The sequence below is a fragment of the Phalacrocorax aristotelis genome, chromosome 18 (genome assembly GCF_949628215.1).
Source record: "Phalacrocorax aristotelis chromosome 18, bGulAri2.1, whole genome shotgun sequence".
NCBI lineage: Eukaryota > Metazoa > Chordata > Aves > Suliformes > Phalacrocoracidae > Phalacrocorax > Phalacrocorax aristotelis.
In genome coordinates this window covers 9177411-9200873 of record NC_134293.1, presented here as the reverse complement: position 1 = coordinate 9200873, position 23463 = coordinate 9177411, and the positions used below count along the sequence as shown (strand labels likewise).

Below are 23463 nucleotides of genomic sequence, written 5' to 3'. Positions count from 1 at the left end.
GGGATATTACAAAACAAACTTTCTACTTGAGGTGCAGATCACTGATAACAAACAATTTATAGGAAGATCATATGTTAATTAGCTTTTATTAGATTACTTTCTCAGAACTGTTGCTTCAGAGTTAAGGGAGGTTAGGGATCATGGCTAAAAAGATTTCCTGAATTTTCTTACCTTGCATGTGATAGAGTTTGGGTATGTGCAAGTTTCTGTTGTTTCTCATCTTTATAGCCGTAACATGCTAAAATATTTTGGTAGAATATCAACAGGTTTGCAGTTGCTTTAAACTACTTTACAAAGTTTGTTACATTCTTTTATACATAGAAGCAGTTGTTCATGTGATGATTTGGGAGATGATGATCCCATCGGCTGGTTTGAAGTGGAAGAGGAATGGGATGAAGTTGATGTCAGAATGCAGCAATGCAGAATTTCCCAGGTGAGAATTCATGACAACCCATTGGCCCAGCCGCAGTGGGCTCATTTCTGTGCTTTGTTGTAATGCCAGTTGAAATAAACATAACTCTTTTTTGTGCAAGGAGAACTCTTCTGGATAGAGGTAAAAATCCATGGGCTTCTAGTTAAATGAATGACACAACTTTTGTCCTCTGAGTTTTATTCTTTTTTTCTGTATGTACACATATGTAGCTGTAGTTAAATGGTGTTTTCAGGATCAAATTTAATGCAAAACTATGTTATGATGTGCAGGCTACTGCTTTTATCATGGGGAAGTATTTCTAAAAAGGATTACATGACTTGCTTTATTTTAATATCTAGATGAATTAACTACTGCATAGTTATAGCATTTATCTTTCAGAGCCATGTTCTTCAACCCTTGTTTTAAGGGACAAACGATTACTAAGCAGTTCCGCCAGGTTAATTTCCTTGAGGAATGTGGGACTTTCCCATTTCAAGAGCGGCAGAGTATGGGTTTTGATTTGTAGTGCTTAAGAAGGAAACATTGCTTTTCAGATCTTGCATTTTATCTTGTTTCTGGAGTCACTTGTTCCGTAGTTCCCGCATCCTTTTTGTGCTGTGGAAATCAGCAGAAGCAGTGACACAGTTATAAGTCAGCTGGGAATTTTTCTAAAGCCGCCACTGCTTGCTAAGACATTCTGCTGTTGTCTGTGTAACCCTTAGTCCCTGAGACTTCTTAGTGTGCAGTTACTAAGCGCATTTGGATGGCAGAACTTCCTATTCCCTTCGGCTTTGTGTTCTGTACCTCACTGTGGACAGATTGCATAAAAGTATGTTTTAAATATTACATATGGATCCTCTGCTTGCTTTTAAACCCGGCTAATAATTTTTTAACCTGCAAAAATGCTGTAACTATCGAGCCAAGCAACAGAGTATGCAGAATGAATGGAACTGATGTTGAATTAGCTAACTTTGTGACCTCTACAGGCATCTGCAGAATCACTGTGACTTTTTTGGATGTGGGGAGAGCTCAAGCTTAGCCTGAATCTCACTGACAGGGAATAAGGCTTGCCCTCCTCTACCCCACCTGCAGTCTCTTCACATATGTGCACTCATGTCTTTTAAAAGCCAAATTTGGACTAACTTTTAAAGCCAAATCTTGTTCTGCATTTATATCCTTCTAGTATTTGATGATAAAGTTCTTGTGCACAAGACAAGACACAGCAGAACGACTTGGAGTTCAAGGCCTGAATGTTCTTGGCTATCTTCGGCCTATGCGAGACGAGCCAAACAGGAGCATGAACTGCTTGCAGTGCAGGAAAACTGATGATGATACAATTTGTGGCACAACTCTTCTCCTGAAGACACTGAATTTCATCCAGCAGTTGGCACAGGACCTGGTATTTCTACTTTTTACTTCCCTTTAAGCATGTGTTTACTGTGCTAAAAGTAATAAGGCTATGCTAACAGTAATTGTGAATGGATAAAGAACAGTTACTAGTACCTAGTAGCAAGACTTTTAAAACTATGCTGTGGAGAAGAAAAAATGGTGTCTGAAAAATAGCATTCTGTATACTTTTACTGAAGTTGAATAGGGATATGCTCGCTTTGGGTCTAGGAGAGAGTTAAGCGCCATTTTTCAGCATCAGGTTACAATGCTGGGTGAAGTACATGCAACAGGAGGATGCTCTACTGTCTGTCAGTAGCTATTTCTGAAGCAAGCATGGGGAAAAGTGCTTGGAGAGGTAGCTAGGAGGAAAGTTGCATAGATTAAAACGTCCTCTTTTTATTGGAAATAATTCTGTAAATATCTAGGGTGAGATGTACACAGTTAAGAGATGTGGCTGGTGTGTGCTGATGTAGGTCGGTATGGTGCACCGTACTTCTGAGGATACATGCCAAAACCATGTTTTGTTCATACGGTACATGCATCTGTGCCTTTTCAACTTCAATTTTGAATCATGGGCAGTCTCCTTTTGGCTATTACTTACTTTCAGTCAAATTAGATGAAGAGGTAGAAGTTGTAAAGTCTTTCAGTGGTGGAGGACAGGGATGGGGGACTAGACATCTGGAAAGTGGAGAGAGTGTCCTTAGTAGTAGCTCTGTGAAGGAGAAGGTTTCCGCATGAACTGTCACATTTAGGCACTGGAATATCCATGAAAGAACTTATACTGGAATTGATGTTGGGTGCAAATTTACAGGAAACTAGGCTGCTTTAAGCCCAGTGCTCAGGCATTTACTTCTTATAAATGTGTTCTGTATGGAGTTAATTTTCCAATCCTGCATTTTCTTTGACTTTTTAAGGTTCAACAGAAGGAGAGTGGATTAAAATACAAGTCACTTTTAGATTTTGCAGGCCTTGATTTGCAGCTGTTCTGGAATTTTTACAATAAACTTCACCAAAAGTAAGTGACTTGTGTGTGTACATATAAATAAAGTACTCTTAGTTTAGTTGCAGCAGTTTCTTCTTCATAAACTACATTATTCACATAAATAACACTTTTCTATTGCTGCCATATGTGTTTTTAACTATAACATAATGTAGAAGCTTGAGATGTAGATTAATTGAGCTGGCAGCTATATATTTTTGGCTATGCGCTCTCTACTCAGTGTTTTTTATCTGTCCGAGATAGTGACTTTCATAGCATTATCTATTTGGTGCAAGAGAGCTGCTTTTTCTAGTTTTTGCTTCTGCTTGTTTTACACTTTCTTACAGCCCAAGGGAAGAATGCGTCTTTGCTCAAACACTGCTGTTGCAGCTTCTCCAGAGCTGCTTCTCTGTGCTTACTGGAGACAATAAAACTGCTAAACCTCAAGAAACTTCTCAGAGCAAAACAGTTGGTCACACAGAAGCTGCAGAAGAGCTTTATAGACATCTGTGTGAAGGTAATTGACACTGAATTATATTAACTGTTTTGTCTGTTCTGGCTTACAAGCATGTCATAGTTGTTGTAATTTGGGAAAGATATTTATTCCTAAGGGCCAAGTCAGTACTGTTCCTTTGCTGCTTCAGGTTGGTGTGTGCTAATTAGTCTATCGCAGTGAAACTTTCCTTGACCCAATGAAATGGTTTTATAGACTTTGTGACAATAAGTGGTCTGGAAACAGCTGCAATAGAAAGCTTCTTTTTGAACCAGCAGCGAGTGTGATCTTTTAACTATACTGTTACTGGGGTTCATTTATTTCTGATCTTTCGTATAAATATAAATGAACTTACAAGGAGCCTGTAAAGTTTACAGAAACGCAGGGAAGCTTTTGGAGCCAGTGAAGAGAATGGGAATTAGATTTCATTGAAAGTAGGATGGTGTCCTCTTTATTCCAGTGTACATTTTTTAAAATTACCTCACAGTCTCCTGAAAAGCAAGCTGGAGATAAACCAGTTTATATAGAATCTTTCACATCTGGAAAACATTAAGACTTGACAACTACCAAAGCTAATAATGTTCCTAGAATTAACTTACTCAATGAACAAATATATCCTTAGAAAAATCGTTCTTGCTAGAAGTTCAAAAAGTTACCCCTCACTTTGTATGTTTATAATAGGGTTGCAAGGAGCTGAAGTTGTGTAAAATAACAGATTTAATTGAAATATGCCTCTGACTATTAGATGGAGTATTAATTAGAACTTGTAATTTTGTTTCCTTTTTGTATGAGCAGTAGTGGATATGGGGGACAGTAACTTCATGCCAATGAAAATGCTAAAAGAGGAAGTTAAGAACACCTTACTCAGTGGAGCAGCAATCTTTTTCCCAGACAGACAGACCAGGAGACACCAGCTCTTCACCATGATGGTAAACGATTAAATGATAAATTGGTTGATTAGAACCTGCTTTCTTTGTGCAGAAAAGAGGACAAATGTGAGCTCTTGTTGTCAAATATTGCATACTTTGTCCCATTACAGTAAAAATGTGGGTTTTTTCTTTGCCTCTTTTTACCCCCCTTCTCTCTCTCCCTGCAGCTTATTCAGAGAAAGAGGAGCTAACCCTGCCTTTCTTACCAAAAATTAATAGTACTCTGCAGAAATTATAATCCTTTCTCACAGAGGAGGGAAACATAACATAAAATAAAAATAGATCTTTTTCCTTTTCTAGAAAAACATCACAGAACAAGAACATAAGCAATCTGTGCATCTTGCCTTCAGATCCTTGTGTACTCACTTCAGGTAAGGGGTCTGGAAATTGAAAATAATTGTCTGATACCCCATGTCTGTTAATAAATTCATATTTAATCCCTTTTAGAAATGTTGTTCATCTGGAAAAGAATTCTTCAAAACAATCAACAGGCTTTGCCTTGGGAAGGACAATATTACTACTTAATATGTTTATTAACCAAATAGTTATGTAAAACACTGCCCAAGGAAAATATTTGGAGATGAAATCGCAGTATACTGCTCACAGGCTTCTCCTGGGCTGTCCTTCAGCTTTTTTTAAATGATTGTTTGTCCATGGTGATGGTTGGTAGTCATCAGAACCCAAACGCTGCTGATTTTCATAGCAATGACGCAGTAGGATCTCTGCAGATTTCTCACAAAGATAACTAAATTTGTATTTTGAAACTGTTACTTGTTGGTCAGTAAGATCTTTGTTTTGTAGTGATCAAGATCCAGGTGGACTCTTATTATTACCGGAGAAAGGAGTTTCTGCAAATTTTGACATAAGTGAAGTGCTATCAGTCATGGATACCCTTCTGCTAGTGGCAGCAAGAGAGGTAACTGCCTTTGCACTGTTTCTCTTTCTACTTCTTTGCCGTGATTTTATATGTGTTCAAACACAAGCTGCATGCCTGAGGTGTGTGCTAAAGAACTACCTTTCCTGGTTTTCTGGATAAAACTATTCATGGCTATACAGATCTGTAGGATTAGGTTTTCTAACCAATTGAAATATTTTCCTTTAAGCATTAATGTTTCATAATAGTAACGTATAAGACAAGGAATTTTCCTGTAGCGTTGAGAAGACTTTATGGCACCCAATCAACACTAAGAAACAGAATTAATCTTCCCATATTGAGAGGTTAGAATTGGTCATGCCACTACAGAAGGTGTAAATGGAGGAGGGTCATTTACATATGCAGAAAAAAAAATGTGCTGAGAACATCGAGTGACTCATATGGAGCTATTCCTACTTAAAATTGTGATTTATCAGAGCAAAATACTTTAGTTGCTTCGTGGTGTTATATGCTGCTTGTCAGTTGCGTTTAATCTTTTTTGTGGGGTGAGTGGGACGATAATGTCCATCACAGTTTACTCAGAACACATTGTGTGTCATTCTGCAGCAGAAGAGGTTATCCTTGTGTTATGTTCTTTATTTTTCAGTGTGAAATGATGATGCTGGATGTTGCACAGCAGGAGAGTGGCACAGTCTTGTCTTCCTTATTCTGGTCTGTTCAAGGTAGCCTCCTTTCCTGGTGCTACCTGCAACTTAAGGGTAGCGACAATTCAGCTAAGGATCTTGCTGTAGAAATACTTAAAAACTGTAAGTGCTGGGATTAAATACAGAATTAGATGTGGTGGACTTCAAAATGTGGTTTTGCAAATTGCAGTATAATACGGGTTCATCAGTGGTTGCCCGAGGCGTACTTGTAACTGTCATAGCATTTCTAATGTCTTTAGGAAGGACTTTCTAGGCGTATTGACCAACTTAGAATTTTAACTGTACTGATAATTTTATGTTGGGAGAATCTTCAGAAAACATTTCAGTAAGTTTTGGGTGTCAAATTTGGGGGGGGGGGGAATGGAGTTACAGACTTTCATTTGAACATTTTGATTTCTTTAAATTTCCCTGATTTTTATAAGCTCCTCTGAGGTCGTATGTATTTTCCTAGATGCTTGTAATAGCAAGAAGAAAGGAGCTTAAGAAACTGGGCACTTCTAAGGGGTGTTTTGCTACAGCATTTTAATGCAGCAGCTTAGTATTGAGTAGTTAATTGGGCCAAATACTTAGTGGAGATGTAATTTTATGTAAAATTACTTCATATTTGTTGTTTGTGTATAAATATGTTTGTTGTGTTCCTGTCATATATTTTAAAATGGAGCAGGACTATAGCTAAGAATTACTAGCCCCATTTGTTACTTAAGCTGCACATAAGTTTACATGGAGAGGAGGCTATTTGATATACTAAGATTGTTGAAATAATCTTGGAGTGTTTAAATGACTCATGATTTTTTAAAAAATATCATTGATAAGTGTAACTTGTTTCCACAATAGAAATATCACAGAAAACTTCTCTGAACTGTTTTTGCTCTTGAGTGTCACTGCCTTGGGGCAGCAGATGCGTTTCCTGCTGTCTTTCTTCTTGTGCACATCACCATGCACTTAAGTGTTTGATAAAGCAGGTTGTGGTAGCAAATCCATAAAGTGGCTATTAAGGGTTTTTTTTCTCTTTAGATGTGGGCCAGTTCCTGTCAAATATCAGAACGATTTTGCAGTCACTTTTATCTCAATATAGTGGCAAAACAGTAGTAGAAAAAATAAGTAACTCTGTCTTTGCTATGGCAACTCGTCAGCTGGTAAGTGCTCATTGGGATTTTGTACTATTCCCGGGTAGCATGTCTGCGGTTACATGTGTTTTCATGAGACCTGTGTCTTCTCCTAGGTCATCTTCTTGTTGGATTTTTGCACTTTAGACATTCCGTACTGTGCACTGCTACAGGGATTCAGCACTTTGATAGAACCACTGAAAAGCCTTTGTAATGAGCCTCATAAGGTAACTAAAGATACAGGCACTATCAAGTACAGTGAAACAACACCAAAATTGCAAGGAAGACATAGAAAACTCAGGTGATTCCATTAGTGAGTGTTTGAAAGGAGCTGCAAAGCTTCTAAAAGCATGTGATGTGTAATGAAATATTGAGTGAAGAACTAGAAATATATCTATACTGATATGGAAGATGAGCAAAGCAACCAGAAGGTGCAACTGGAATGGGAAGCCTAGAATGTAGATAGGAAGGAAGGATTCTGAGGATGAAAGAAGAAAATAAATTAAAAATAGTACATGCTTAATATTTTTAGCTTCCTTGCGGTGATGCAAATAAAGTCTGGATGTCTGTAGTGTAGATGTTTAAATCTGCATTAGTCATCCAGACTCTTTTGTTGTTATTGGAGACTTGTAGGCTCTTCTGGGGTGAGTCTGTCCCCTCCCTGGTAGAGTAGATGAATTTTGCTTTAGAAATGCCTCTTTACCATGATTATCAAGGGTGTCTATAACTAGTTGAGGTGTAAATCAGTGCTGTAGCCTCGTAAATGCCACCTTGTATGTACATCTGGCAACTTGAAAGTATAGACACAAAAATCTAGTGTGGTAATTTTATTTTTTAAAATACGTCACATTTGTATCTTAGGAATACATTTTTGTTCTACAGGTCGAAATGGAAAGCTGGCAGCAAGAACAGCCTGTAGTGTTGCGGACGTGGACGATGGAATCGCCTCATAACTATGAAAATAATTGCCATGAGGTCTCAGTCTTCCTGTGTCATGGGGCAACTTACTTTGAGGTGGAGTTTGATGAAAAATGTGAAACTGAAAGGAGGTAATTTAATCTTGTGCTGTGTTAGATTCAAATAACTATTTGCAGAGGGGAAATTCATGTTTCAATGTGCAAGGAATACTTCTTGCACTCCAAGCATGCCACTACTATTTTTTTCCTTGTCCTGTGTAATATGCAGCATGTTATTTTGAATGACTTCTCACGCTGAAAGCCACTTCTGGCAAATGTACAGACGTGTTCTTCATAAGAATTTTGCTTCCTTTGGCCTTGATCTGTTTTGTAATATTGCTGTGACCACCACAGTTTGTGCTTGTGGTATTTATTTTGCCCTCTTCAGGCAAAACTATTGGCTTCGTTTCTCTTGGTAACATACCAAGCTATTGCTTAGTTAAGGCATATGCCAGATGTTAAAATTGGCAGCCATTACCAATTCTGAAGGGTTGGGAAAGTTCTGCAGGAATGCAGGTCTGTGTTTGCTGAGACCGTTGCATTGAAACATGAAACAAATTCCTTAGCAGTCATGTGAAGCAATGCAGATGTGGTTCAGACAGATGTGACAGGGTACTCTGAGATGCAGCACTTGTGAAAATCCACAAGCAAACATATTCTCCCAAAATTTAAAGAGTAAATTTGGAAGTAATGAACTGCAATTTTCACAGGTACGATTACCTGGAGTTTACTGATGCCAGAGGTGCAAAAACTCGTTACGATACAAAGGTTGGCACTGAGAAGTGGCCTAAGGTGAGCACCTTTAAAACTCTGAACCAAGGGATACATCCAATCTTCAGAAATTCTTAAGATTCTTGTGGAAAAACTATTGTCTAAAAGCACGTATGCATCCATGCTTCTCAAGTGTTGGGGGCAGGAGGTGGGGAAGAAAGTCGGCAATGATGCAAGCAAAAGGAGCGGATGAGTAAAGAATCCCTCTTTGTTGCTGTTGTCAAAGGAGCAGCCAGTCAAACTGAAAAGTAATAATCATGTTTAACTGCCAGTAACTACATTGGTAAAACTTATTTGTTGACACTTTGCCCTCACAATTTTTTACACCATGAGATGAGCGTAATTCTTCCTGTGGCTACTCTTTCTTCAATGACACCTACTCGAATGGGATGCTTCTCTACTGTTTTATGGCTCCAACTTCTAAAGCTCAATCATCTATGATATTTCTCATTAAGCTATTGAATAGAAATTTTATCTGCTTGGTATTGTGGGTTTCTCATTCAGATGGTGGGGGAAATTAGATCTGTTATGGTCAGAACATAATACTGAAAAACCACAATTGCTGAAGGAAATTCATTACCCTGAAACGTCTTCCTGTCATGTACATTTGGCAAAATGACTGTTTTGTTGCTCTGTAGAAAGTGACCTTTAAGGCTGGCCCACGGCTGCAGTTTCTCTTTCACTCTGACAGCAGTAATAATGAGTGGGGCTACAAGTTTTCCGTCACTGCTTATGGCCTACCAGATGTTGCCGTTTCTTGGGGCTTGGATTTACAGCTTCTTGTATCCCGGTTGATGGGGCGCTTGGCTTCCCGAAGTATGGCACTGAAATCTCTACGAGGTGAGTGCACTGAATAGCCCCGGAAGTTGTGGTGCCCTATAAATAGAAGATACAAGGACCTTATGTTTCGAATCCCCTGTGAAAATGAAGTTCCTTCTGTACTCCTGCCTTGACTGAAGATGGAAGCCTTGCTGTATTGCTCTTTAACGACGTGTGGTCATTGAGCCTTATGCATTTCTTGTGGCCTCCGTGCAGCAAGCCTGGCCTCTGTTCTGTGGGACTACTCTGAAAATGGCCCAGAGATCACTGATTTCTCTAGTAGTCAGAAGCCAATATTAGGAAAAGGTGGACACCTGAAAGTAGTCGTACTAAGCTGAATTACATTTATGAAGTAATATCACAGTTTGCCCAATCACGTTAAGTTTGGCTAATTCCAGAAGTTAAGCACTCTTAGGATCGGGGCCACTGAAGATAAATAAAATACAAAATGTGAGATGGGTGCCATAATTAAAAAAAGAGACAGTTGTTTATTCTTTAATTTCAAAACCAGAACACTTCTAGCTAGCTTCCTAAATGGCAATTCACTCACCACTTTGGAGAAATTAAACAAAGTTAGAGTTCTTGCTGCAGTCACGTGGTCACTACTTACCTTGGAAAATTAGGCAGATACTTACCTGTGGATTTAGGGAACTAACCGAAGTGTTCTTATCATAAAATATTTTTCCTCTTTGTTAATTATGACCTTCCTTACGTATAGCAAATTATTATGTCTTTCGTAGGAGGAAAAAGCTTTTAAACTCTTGCAAATTATTCAGAAATTTCTAGAGGTATACGTACAGCAAAAATTTTAAATTGAAGTCCTTCCATGATGTAACATATTGTCACTATATGATAGGATATTGATGCTATCATTAAAGAAAGGGTACATGGGTTTTCTGCACCACATTAGAGAAACAGAAGTTAAAGAATATAGTTATATTACTACTTCAGTCTTTTTGCATTACCTCCTGTTGCTGTACGCTTCTATGGGAGAACTTATCCCGCATGTCTCCAGGACACAGGGCTCTACCCACCCTGGGGACAGTGATGCACAGACATCAATATGATGGATACAAAATGTCCGTTTATTTGGCTGCGTCACACGCTTATATAGCTCTTGCGCTTCCTGTTCCTGCCACTCCTATGGGGAGGAGTCTATCTTTTCGTCACAGCCCGTGATCTTCCGGTCGCCGATCCCTGTCTATTCCCCTACAACCTCCCCCTCCCGCCACTGGACGTTTAACTTTTATTAATTTCATTGATCTGTAAAAATGAACAAAAATATTTAGCAACTGAAGTGTCTGTTCTGAATTTCTTGCAGAACTAGGTAGTGAAGCAGACCTGCCTGCTTTGAAAGTAACATCAGTTCTTAATTCTCCTCTGTGGAAACCTGTCTTCAGGCATCAGATGTGTCCTGAGGCACTCCTAGGAGCTAGTAAAAGCAGCAGACTGCACCAAGATAAAAAAGAGGTACTTACACCACTGCTTTTGTTTCATTGGCATGAAATCCCTGTGTATCATACAGTTTCATTCAGACTTAATTAGCTGGTATGTCCTTAAGCATATGCTGTTGTGCTAAAGTTGTCATCAGTTGCACTGTTTAATTCAAATATCAAGGAGGAAAGAAACTGTTGTTCTGTGCCCTTTATTAGTTTTCATAGAACCACAGAATGGCTGAGAGGGACCTTCAAAGTTCATCTAATTCACACACACCCCCGCCTTGGGCAGGGGCATGTTCCGTTAGATCTGGTTGCTCAGCTGCAGTGCATATACTGCAAGTTAACTTAATTATAGAAACGTGCTGCAACAACTTTTCAGGTAATATTAAAGGTAAATGTTTTCTAACATTTTTTCCAGGCTAGGAGCTCTCACCAAGACGACTGCCGTAACTTTCTTATCGACTTTGCAAAATCAGATCCTGCCCAGGACTTCAGTGGGCAAAAATCTGAACTTTTCAAAGGACTTATACAGGCATGTAAAAAACAGACCCCAAAGACAGATATAGTTGCTGGTTCTACTGTTGATCAAGCTGTGAACTCAACATTTGCTGCTTTGGTGTATCTCACTCCAGATTTGTATGAGAAGCTTCAAAAATATGGTAACTCTAATATTAGACTATCTTAATAATGAAGACATAAAGTTTGTAAAAGGCTATCTTATAGTTCAGTTCATAAACTTTGAAAAATCAGTTTAGTGTGACACTTTGAAAAAGATGTTCTGTATAAAGAAGTCATTGTTTAGGTAGATGTGGTAAGCCTTATCTCTAGAGTGTTGATTTTTTTTTTTATTAGTATATGCTTTTATCTTCAGAGCTCTGTCCAAATACTAATAAACCATCATCAACCACTGCCTAAGCCTTACAATGATATACCTAAAGAGAGTAGTGATGTCCTCTGGGGTTTTAATTCAGAACAGTGTGGCTCCCAGTGATGAGAGGTTCTTATATCATTTTCCACTCTCAGTGTATCTTTTCTAAAAAGTCAGCACCAACTTAAATATGTTTTTAAATGTTGGGGGTGGAGGAGGTGTGAATTACCTCCCAGAATGTTATACCGTGGAAATTAACCTTGGCATCCTCAAAATATATTTTTTAAAAATAAAAGGTAATATTTTGCTTTTAACTTGTATAATGTCCATTGTATTGCAGCTTATGCATTTTCAGAAGGTAAAATGAACAACTATCTAATTTACACCATCCTTCCATAAAGCTTATTAATATGTTTGAAGTATTGGATAAGGTGTTACTTGATTTTGAAGGGTTTAATTTTAGGCTTTCACTTTCACAATTTTGAAGCTAAACATCTTACATTTTGAGCTATAAAGTTATGGGTAAAAATGACACAAAGACTGACTTGATGACTAAATTGGTTATTGCCTTTAGTCATTTTGTCTATGTCTGACAGTTGATCTGATTTTTCTGAGTAAGATTGAAAACTCTGGTAGCTGAGGAACGCATTACTGGGTGGATAAGATATCCATCCTGCTATTATGTTAATAGCTTCATCTGTCGGTCTTGGTGGGGCAGACTAATTTCAAGATCCATGTTCACCTATGCTGTGTGAAGTACGTACAAGTGGTGCTGAAAAGGAGGAAAAAATGGGGGAATGGGAAAGGGAAGACCCCACATAGGAACATCTTTCTCCATAGTCGTCGTCAGGCCAGTTTTGTTGGAAACTGTTTTGTCAGGTCTTTAGTTTTTGTAAATTGATCTTGAAAGTCTGTTCAAGGAATTCATAGCATAAGACAAAAGGGGGGAAAAAAATTGATAAATAACTCTATAGAGCTTTAAGTTAATACTAAGCATTTCTTGATTATTCTATCAGTTTGCATTAGTAACGTTTGCGCGTATAGAGAGAGCTTTTTATTTTCTATGGCTGCAGGTGTCAATTTTGGGAAGAGATGAGAAAGGTATTAATAATTTAACTTTGCAAATAACTCTAAGGTGCAATTTATGTATTTAAGGCATATGAAAGTGGGCAGTTTTTATTCCTTATTTTTCTTACAGGCATAATTCCAAGTATTGACTAAGAGGTGAAAGGAAGACTCTAACATAATTTTAGTTAGGTAGTCAAGTTGTATAAAAAATGGAGCTGTAAATAAACAGGACTCTTCTTTCTCTCGTTTCCAGTCAACAGTGGAGGCAAGGTGCCTTTGGGTGATGAGTTTGCACAAGTATATTCCCTGGCTGATTCAATTAGAATATGGATGGTAAGATCACTCAGGAGGACGTCTGTTAATGTCATTCAGCTTAATATTTTACAATGCAATGTTAAGGAGTAGGGTGGAACCATGTTTTTGCTTCAGTGATTCTAGGTCAACTGTTTTCGATTAGGAAGAACATACATTCACTTCTAAACTATGAACTTAAACATTTAAATGCATTCTAATGCTCCCCTCCTTCCCTCAGCCCCAGGTGTGTCATCACGAGTATTGAGGACTGAATTTTACTCAAAATCTGTTACGTTTGTGTTACTTTTCAACAAGAAAGCATGTTGTTTATTAGGGAGATTCTTACGAGCAGTTGGAATTCTTTTGAGGCATAACATAGAAAGAAATCTGTCTTAAACATCACTCTCACAGTAATGCAGTGCTAACAGAAAAGGAAATAATTGCTGCTTTGACAAGCAAGTAACTGGCTGCAGTTCAGAGTATTTTTTTTGCACATAATTTTCCTTGAAACATAAGCCTTATGTCAAGAGCTGGTGTCATCAGCAAAAAACCTGGTGAGAGGTGTCTCTGTCATCACCTGCAGTTACGGAGAGTCAAAATTCAGTTAGATTTTGCTAGTCTGCAGGAGATTCTAAACGTTAACAACTGTGTGGCCTTCAAGAACAGCTAATTCAGACTGCTATGGCCTGCTTCTCTGCTACTCCTGTGAGCCCTTCAGATGTGGGCCAGTTAACTTCTAGCATCTTGTGACCTCCTTCCTCCTCTTCCCCTACCTGCAAGAATTCCTGGCAGCTTGATACGCCAGAGGCACAATGAGTGCGGATGCATGTTAAGATGAGTAGTTGCATTGTACCTGTTGCATGACGGGTGCTGTTGCATCTGACAGCACTCACGAGTTAGATTACATGATGCTTCTGGAGAATCTCATCTCATGACTAAACATATCTTTTCCTGAGTGCTGGGGATAAAGGGGGAGCCCTCTTTCTCTTGGAGGGCTGATGCACATCCAGTCACAAGACAGGGAAGATTCTCAGCCTACAAACCTTGAGCATCTCTGTATGAGGCTGTGTAATCTGCTTGGATAGGTTAGGCATTGCTCTTTCAGACAGCTGGGTGTTTTATTCTGCAATAGGGGATGGTAAATACTGTCATCTGTTCCCGAGATTAAATTCCTTTAATGCAATGTAGTCTTCATACTGCCTTGCTGTATAGATACACAGGGGGAGTCATATTTTAACTATTTTAACGTCCTGTCTACAGTTGGAAATGAAGCAGAAATCCCTGATGGGTAGGGGAAATGATACTGAGGAGAAGCAGAACACAGAAGCAAGTGAGGTGAACCCAGAAACTCTTGGTAAGTGTTGCCTTTCCAAATGTATAAGCATTCCAGGTAGCTTAGTAAAGCATTGCCTTGTGAATCTTAGACATGTATTTTTGCTGTAAAAGATAAGTTAGCAACTGGCGTTTTTTAATACTTTAAGAGATAAACTAGTGCACATTACATGAACTAACTGGGATTGTGTTCTGCTATTCTTTGCAGAAAATAGTTCAGGGGAAAATCCTGCAGGGAGTGACCTCTCACTGGGGTCACCTGGTTCTGAACTTACGTTCATCTATTTTTGTAAATACTTGTTACCACAATTAACTGATGTTAGAAGAGCCTCTGACTGTTACTAGAATAAAATGTGTTCTCATTTATTGGTGTGTATGTTCTAATTTATTGGTGTGTGCTTCGTATGGTTCAGCGTGATCATTCAAATTTAGCATTTGGAAGTCTAGAATTAAGTAACTGACAGTGTTGTGATCAATATAATAAGAAAAACAGTATTTTCTAGCTGTCTTGGCTCAGAAGAAACAAGATAAATAACTTTTTTTTTTCCTAAGCAGAAGATGGCAAGTTTGGCATTTTATTGTCATGATTTTAATTCTTCCAATTTGTATGCTGCAGCAAAACTTTGTATGCAGAAGAGCCTTTTGTTGCTGAATTTTTTGCCTGTAAGAGCAAAGACGAAAGATTCTGCTTCAGACAGCTTGGAAGCCCAAGATATTGATGATATCCAACAGTATGTCAGTGATAAATGCCAAAGAAAAGGTTCTGTTGTGGACACAGACTTCCAGGCAGCACACTCATTGTCTTCCAATGGAGTAACTCATGCTGTTTCAAAAGACGGGGGCCAAATGACAGAATCTGATACAAAGAGCAAACAAGTTCCAGACCCCCTCCAGACAGAAGAAGCATCTGCACTTCATAGTAAGCCTGTGGAGAATACAGTTTCACAGCAAGATGTATCATCACCTCCTTCCACTCCTACACGAAAATCTCAGTTCAGCCGTGGAAGACTAAGGCTGCTGTCTTTCAGATCAATGGAAGAGCCGAGAGCTGTGCCTACTGTGAAGGAGAAATATCCTATATTGAAAAACACATTAGACTTTATTAAGGATCAATCACTTTCACATGAAAGGTAAGCGAATTGAAAATGTTGCCAATTATAAAATACAGAAGCTTGTCTGCAGACCTCTTCAGATGGAATAAAACATCTTTTATGTGCAAGATAGCATTGAAAATCATGTTGTACGTAAATAGTTGTCAGATTTATGTATCAAACTTCAGTTATTCACAACCACGTATGGGCTCATAGAGAGTATTATTTCCTTTGATTCAGTTCTGTCATGTAGAACTTCAGAATGTGAAAAACAAGGACGTGGCTGTTTGTTGTCTGGCTTCCTGAGATCTGTTTGCAGTGGCATTTTGCTTCTTATCTACAAACAGCAAAGACATGATATAGCAGTACTAGAAATCCTCGATACCAAATATACAATAGTTGCACCTCATTAAATTGCCTGATATTCTGAAAATGTATATCAAAAGAGAGATTTCCAATTCTCAGTTTGTCTATTTTAGGCTCTAAAAGTTGGACTGGTGCAGGATTCTGGCTGAAGCTTTTTAGACTCATAGAATGGCTTGGGTTGGAAGGGGCCTTTCGAGGCCGTCCAGTCCAACCCCCCTGCAGTGAGCACGGACATCTTCAGCTAGATCAGGCTGCTCAGAGCCCCGGCCAGCCTGGCCTTGAATGTTTCTAGGGATGGGGCACCCATAGATTATCGCTCACTCCAACTGCAATATACCACTGCCAAATTACAACCAGAAATTTAGATACCAAACTTCCTGGTCAAGTGCTTCCTGAATTGTGATTTATTTGGGTTATTTTAAGCACGATGTTTTGAAGTTCTCATAGATGATTTTTGCTCTTCTTAGTGTTTTAAAGGTGCTTGCTTTGAGAAAATCCCAAGGGCAGAGTATTTTGGAAGTGCTCAAGACAATCCGCCAGTGCCTAGACTCACTTGGGCAGCCACACTGTTTTCAGCCACCGTGTGTACTTTTTCTCTTAGAACTTCTGGCCTGTCAGAAAGATTTTACAAAGTAAGTAATTTTTTAGGCAAGTCTCAGCCACATGATCTAATGTCTTAGTCCCTGTGTTCTCCCAGTTATGGATATTGAAAACAGTACAAAGTTATTGGTTTTAATCCATGTGGGTAATAAAAATATGGACTGAGGATTACTTTTTAGGCTACTATGCATACCTTGTGTGCTTCATTTAAAAAAAAAATCAAGAACTATTTTCAAGTGAGACTTAGTTGTACAGCTATACCTACCTATAGCTACCCATACCCAGTGGGTAGAATCAGCATGAATACCTAGCAACATGTTTACATTTCCAACCAGATCAAAATACACACTCACACATGGGAAAAAAATCATATCAATTCTATGCTTGTTGTTCACATTGCAATATATGGATATATGCCACTCTGTTGGCTGGTTTCTCACTTGTCAAGAGCTTTTATATGGTGCAGGGCGCAGATCTCTAAGACCCTGATTAAAAGGGTGCTTTACAAAAACCTAATTTGAAGGAATGTTTTTTTTCACTGATGCCATGAGAATGTTCTCTTCGCCTATTTTATTTCTTAACTTCTGAAACCTAGGACAGATTCTTTTATTTTCCTTTGAAAGTGGCAGATTGCATTTTAAACTAAACTAACATCCTTCCCACTTCTGGGGAGTGTTTAAAAGATTGTCAGTTTGCACAAATCATGCTACCTAAAATGTAGTAGTGAATTCCAGACTACTAAACTGAGTCTTTAATTTCTAGCTACTTCGGAAACTTGGAAGGCTGTGGTGCCGAGCTACACAAAGAGATTCGAGAGTCCTACTATCAGCTTGTTTTGTTCCTGGTAAATTCTGTGAAGGGATTTAGTGCTATTAATGACAGGTACAGTACCTTGCTGGCATTACTCACGTGAGATTATTTTTTTCTGTTCTTCCATACCTCTTCCCTTGTTACTTTATTGTTTTAATGCCTTAATTTAGTTTGACTATACCATGCATAATTTACAGAACTAAATAAGGAACCTTGATCTTGTGATCAAAAATACCAAGTTACTCCTTTATTAATACTATGCAGGAAAGCACAACAAATTTATCAATCTTAAAACTCAGACTTATTATGGCATTTGTAGTTATAGTTCTGCAATGTGTTTCTGAAGCTTAATAGTAAAATACTAGAGATAGCAAATTTATTGTGGAATACTTCGGCGAGTGTAATGCCATAATAAACGTCACAATTCTGCAACCATGGTTTAATGTTAAAGCTTGTTTTGGTAGCATCCTGGTTAGAATTGCTGGGATTTATAGCCAGGTGCCCTAAATAAATGAGAATTTCATGACTATATTGTCCGTTTCCCTGCCAATAACTTCAAAGCCCTTTGTCTAGTTTCAACTGAACATGGCAAAGGTTTCCAAGAGAACCAGTTCCTGCAAATGTCAGGAAAATGTACTGCAGAGAAGAAACAGACCCTCTTGCTCATGCTCAGGCAATAGTACAAGCTCTATCTCAACTGAATCCATAAAAGATACCATCTTTATTTCAAATTGTGTTGGCTGTGCTTCTTAATAAGTTGTGTAAGTTTATGCATTAGGAAACCTGAGTTTCTGCCACATAGTTAACTTAATGCAGAGTAAAGCCTGGAAATCAGTGTACAGTGAGTGTCTCCCTCTTGATCCCCAAATACGCAATTTCAGCTTTAGGTTAGAGCAGTCATGTTCTGTTGTCTTGTTTTTTGTTTAGATCATTGCTTCCAGCCTTATCATGTGTGCAGACAACTCTCCTTCACCTTTTGGATATGAGCTGGGAACCGAGCGATCTTTCCTTCTTTGTTGAGATCCAATTACCGCAGCTTCTCATGACTACATCACAAGAAAACATAAGCATTCATGACAGTGTCATTTGGTGAGTCAGGAAGAACGCAACTTGCACGTGGTACTAACTATTGATACCGTTATTACCAAGAAAGGCTCCTGAACTTTGTGCTGGAACAAGCAGTAAAAAATGCTACTAAGAAGTATGGCAAAATTTTGGCCGGTATCCAAGGGTTTAACTGAAGTATTTGAAAATTTTTGCAGCATTACTAGCACAAAAACTATTAAAAGTTTATCTTTAACCTGATTACTGCTGGAACGTTTCACTCGGTTAGGCAGTGCAGCAGGAGGTAGATAATGCTGTTTCTTGTCTTGATAAATGCCAAATGTTTTAACACCTGCATATTTCATTTTTATAGTAGTTGTAGTTCTTACACGTAAGCAAATGTAAAGGCCAAAAAGCTTTTAAAATCTGCCATCTGATCTGCCGGCATTACCATGAACAGTTTTGTAAGTGGATTTTTCTGACTTTGCATTATGCTTCCCACGTGTATCTAAGAACTGGTCATGGAGGCAAGAAGCAGATGTCTGTATGGTCATTTATTAACCAAGTGAACTGGAGTTCTCACAATTCTGTTTTTCTTAGCATGTTACAGCACTTTGTTCTTTAAAAAAAAAAAAAAGTATCTCAAGTTACATTAGAGGGAAGCCTGATTGCGTTCCAACTGAATTCTGAGCTTGCTTTTCTTTCAGTCAGTGGAGTGAAGAAGATGAAATTGCAGACTACAAGCAAAACTGTGAGTGGATGGATGAATGTCAGGATGTAATGTTTGAGACCTGGTATGAAAAGATAGCTCAAGCTGACCCAGAGAAGCAGAGAAAGGTGACCTCATGATTTGCTTATTTGTCTGAAGAAGGGGTAATTAGGAGACTTCTAAAAGTATAAAGGAGAGAAAGGAATCTAACTTAAACTGATTTTTCATGAGCTGGATCCCTGGTTCCCTGTAGGCCTTCAAAAGTCAAAAATGATTAAAATATCCCCATACTCTTTTGGCAGGGGAAGTGTTCTGCTTTCTGTCTAAAGAGAGCTTTCTCAAAGTCAGAAAATAATACTCAAGTAAACTGTGTCCATTTATTGCTCTAGATGCACATGTTTGTCGCTCGTTACTGTGACCTGCTAAATGTGGACATATCTTGCGATGGCTGCGATGAAATTGCGCCATGGCATCGCTACCGCTGCCTGCAATGCAATGACATGGATCTGTGTAAAACTTGTTTTCTTGGTAAGAATCATTTAAAAAAAAAACCACCCTCAAACCCCTATACTCAAAGGTAAAATAGCATCTTACAAATTATTCATAAAATGAAGTGAAATACTTTTCTTCTGGATATTTTAGAAATGTTAAGCTTCTCTTTTCCTAATCTGAACATGAAATTAAGAAAGATCCATTATCAAAAAGGATTTACAGGGAAATCTTAAAATATTTCTTTACAGGTGGAGTTAAACCTGAAGGACATGAGGATGACCATGAAATGGTTAACATGGAGTACGCCTGTGATCACTGTCAAGGAGTTATCATAGGTCGGAGAATGAACTGCAATGTGTGTGATGACTTTGACCTTTGCTATGGGTGCTATTCTGCAAAGAAATACTCTGACAGGTATTAAATACGTGATTTCTGTACTCACTTCACTTGGCAGTGAACAAGTGACTAAGTACAGTCATTCTCATGTGGCTTCCTACAAGGCAGCATCTGACATCAGAACATCTAGTTGGTGTCCTTCAGGGAAACATAACAAATATAGGGCCAGTTCAGCAAAAACTTCTGCAGTTTGGAAACCTGCCCCAACCTCTGAAGTAACTTAGTAGCAATTGTTTTCTAGCCTGGCTGTGAAAGTTGCAGAGGGAGTTATCAGCGGTGAATGCTGGGATAGAAGAAACGCACAGTGCTGTGGTTAGACAGCATAGGTTTCAGTGCTTGACACCAAAGATCTTAAAACATTTCATTTCTAGAGCAGGAGCTCTTGTGACAGTTCAGGTTCTGTTAAATGAGCACTGCTGAAGTCAGTGAGGCTCTGACAGTTAACAGCACTTGAAGGTCTATAGTTTGAAACTCTGGAATGTGTTGGGTTTTTCATAGTTTCCTGCAGAGGTGTCGCGTGTTACTAACTACACTGGTTAGCAAGAAATGGCTGCATTTCAAAATCATGTACCTTCTTCTTTCAGTCACTTGCCCACTCACAGCATCACAGTGTATCCAATGGTGACTATTCGAATCAGTGACCGACAGAGGCTCATCCAGCCATATGTCCACAATTATTCCTGGCTGTTGTTTGCAGCTTTGACTCTCTACAGTGCAGATCTGGCAAATGGCGAGGAAGTAGAAGGAGAGAAACTAGATTCACAGGTCCTCAGTCATGCCAGAGTTCTGCAGCATCAGTGCATACAGCTCATCGGAGACTGCTTGATGAAAGCACAGCATGGAAAAGGTGAGTCAGCTCCTCCTTCACTGAAACAATGGTTTCTAGCAAGTGTCAGAAAAGTCTGTGATTACTCACTTTGAGGTTTCCAAAGGAAAGGGGAAGCTACTGTGTACTTCACTGAGCATAACTGTTTATGTAGAAAGCAAATGTAGAACAAGTGTCGTTCAGGGTCACTGGAACATGGAAAACAGAGTGCTTGAGAAAATTAATTTTATGCTTACATAAATATTGAGACAACTTGGCAACTCTTTGGGGTTTTTTTTTCATCTTAGACGTTTTAAAGGGATCAATCAAAATAGCTTCATGTTCTGTTACTAACATGTTACTGACAACTGAAAGACTTGAAGGGAAGCAAATGACTTGGTGGAAAATGTTTTTTGTTCTGCATCTCTTCGCAAGAATTTTTTAACCTTATTTGTGGTCTGAGATAAGTTTCTGGGGATGCTGTCCCTTTTCTGGAAATGGGGATTTCTGAACTAAGACCTACTACAGAAAACAGGGTGATACAATAGAGACCTATGTTGAATGTATCAAAAATTGCAGGCTTAAGGTGAAATAAATTCACTGGTAGTTGTTTTGAGCAGCTCTAATACAGCTGAAGTGCTGCCGCCGCCACCACAAACAAATACTTATGCACAGTCATTATTTAATCTGTTTTTAATGTACAGTTTTATTGTATAGGTATTTAAATGGTCAGAAGATTAAAAGCTATGAAAAACTTCATTTACCTTTCATAACTTATGCTGTTGGAAGGTCTCTCTAACACTTTCTTAAATTAATTAAGACTCCTACCCTGATGGTATCTTTGCAAGGTGGAAAATGTCACCACCTGTTCATCACTATTATTTAATGGAACTACATAATTAAGTGAGCATGATGGGGAACATCTTTTTAATGGATCTGATATTCAGAAGTGTGTGAGGGGAAGTTTGCAGTTCTCTTTAAAAACATTTTGAGTCTGCTTTTTGCCTATCTTGCCACTCAGCAGCTAAATAGCTTTTATAACTTTCTTGCTTTCAGGTCTGAAAAATTTAGCTCTCCTCTGCATGTTGCCAGAAGGTGAATCCTTCTCAGAGAATGATGCTGTTTCAGTCAGTCCTCCCACAGATGGTGCTCCAAAAAGTCATACTGGTGATAAAGCAGTGGAGGGAAAAGATGAGAAACCAAGCACACGCTCTTTTATGCGTTGTAATGTAAGTACCTGTTATGTACAGAACCTCTGATACCAGTTAGATGTGTGTTCTTCAGAAGCTTAAACATCCTATTCCGTAGAGGTAACTGAAATAATGGATAGTAATGATTTCATTTGTTGGTAAAAGTTGCAGGGCAAGGGAACAGTTGTTGGTTGGTTCGTTTTGGGGTTTGTATTTTTTATTAGATCCAGCTGATCAAAGACAAAGGCATCTTCTTATGTTCTCACAGGCAACTGATTCACAAAAGCATTGGAGGGAAGGGGCAAAGGAGGTTCTTTCTGAACGGACTGTCGTTTCCCCTAGTTGTTAGCACTGTTTAGGTAGGAAAACGAGTTTCCTACCATTTTATACAGTGTATAAAACTATTACACTGTAATAATTTTATGCATAGAGATATGAGTGAAATAGAAAAATGTATTTTCACCGTATGGAAGCTTAAGACGTGTATATATCAAGAAGTTCTTAACCAGTAAAATGTTTTGATAGTCAAGGAGAATGTTTGTTGACTGCAGATGACTGGCTGCTTCTTTCCATGGCTGTCTCTGCAGGTGTTAATTCTTTTTTTAATCTTTTAGTGTCTTTGTTTTATTTTTAGGCAAAAGGAGATGCTCACAATGAAATCCGGTCTCCTGCAGAAGATAAAGTAGGAAAACAAGGAAGTGAAAGCAAAGCTGTCATTGCAAAGAAAGCTGTTTTGAGACAGGAGTCAGACTTGTCTGTGGATGATAATGTTTCTCCAACAGGTAAAGGACTATTTCTCATTTCCCCGTCACAGGAATATCCATTCATATGCAAAGCAGACAGCTGTATTTTTTGTTCCTAACCCATTTTTGTGTATTTGCAAATGTCTTTAATGCAAGCGAGCTGTCTGCTTTGTAAAAACCTGCCAAGCATACTGCTTTGAACAAATGCTACCTTGCGATCCGTTTAAAGGATCATAGAAATCGGAGTAGAATTCCACCGATATATATCCATGTATAGAGATTATAGCTCCTGTTGGTCTGACACAATACTGGTGTATTCTTACGTACTTGGAACCAGAAGTTAAGTGTCTTATTCTATTAAAGACTAGTATTTTAGAATTTTGATGGTAAAATGGATCTGTCCATAGTACTGTCCTTGATGGTTTTGAATAGATGGTGTAGATCTCTTTACCTGCTATCTTTATACACATTTATAAAAACTTGCTTTTCAAATTTTAATTAAATTTTTAAAAGGGGTTTTATCCTTAGATTGTAATTATAAAATCAAGATATCACTTATTTATCTTATTTTTAATGTAATTTTGGGCATTTTCTTCTTTTGTTTTAATTTAAAAAGCAGATGACTACCTTTTGGAGGATTCCACCCAGAAGCAAGCAGAGAAGGTTTTAATACCTAGCCAGGAACAGGTTTTTGCTGAATGCTCTCAGAAGAGGATTCTAGGATTGCTGGCAGCTATGTTACCACCTTTCAAATCAGTTAGTTCTTTTTATTCTCAATCTGTAG

At 38.4% G+C, this 23463-nt stretch overlaps 1 protein-coding gene across 2 annotated transcripts in view; it reads left to right on the top strand.

The window, feature by feature from the left end:
- Positions 1-23463, top strand: part of ZZEF1 (zinc finger ZZ-type and EF-hand domain containing 1) — a 59308-nt gene that overhangs the window by 14916 nt on the left and 20929 nt on the right. Inside the window, exons 12-39 of one of the 2 annotated variants that reach the window (XM_075113467.1) lie at positions 322-433; positions 1596-1811; positions 2716-2816; positions 3128-3297; positions 4069-4202; positions 4503-4573; positions 5004-5118; positions 5723-5882; positions 6795-6916; positions 7003-7113; positions 7769-7935; positions 8553-8634; positions 9252-9453; positions 10754-10902; positions 11290-11530; positions 13061-13140; positions 14362-14455; positions 15050-15563; positions 16358-16522; positions 17253-17372; positions 18228-18389; positions 19052-19181; positions 19443-19581; positions 19794-19959; positions 20526-20788; positions 21803-21975; positions 22571-22718; positions 23296-23435. In XM_075113467.1, coding sequence (XP_074969568.1) covers positions 322-433; positions 1596-1811; positions 2716-2816; positions 3128-3297; positions 4069-4202; positions 4503-4573; positions 5004-5118; positions 5723-5882; positions 6795-6916; positions 7003-7113; positions 7769-7935; positions 8553-8634; positions 9252-9453; positions 10754-10902; positions 11290-11530; positions 13061-13140; positions 14362-14455; positions 15050-15563; positions 16358-16522; positions 17253-17372; positions 18228-18389; positions 19052-19181; positions 19443-19581; positions 19794-19959; positions 20526-20788; positions 21803-21975; positions 22571-22718; positions 23296-23435 — 4447 coding nt within the window. The remainder of the gene's footprint in view (positions 1-321; positions 434-1595; positions 1812-2715; positions 2817-3127; positions 3298-4068; positions 4203-4502; positions 4574-5003; positions 5119-5722; positions 5883-6794; positions 6917-7002; positions 7114-7768; positions 7936-8552; positions 8635-9251; positions 9454-10753; positions 10903-11289; positions 11531-13060; positions 13141-14361; positions 14456-15049; positions 15564-16357; positions 16523-17252; positions 17373-18227; positions 18390-19051; positions 19182-19442; positions 19582-19793; positions 19960-20525; positions 20789-21802; positions 21976-22570; positions 22719-23295; positions 23436-23463) is intronic. The other variant, XM_075113466.1, reaches the window with a different exon arrangement.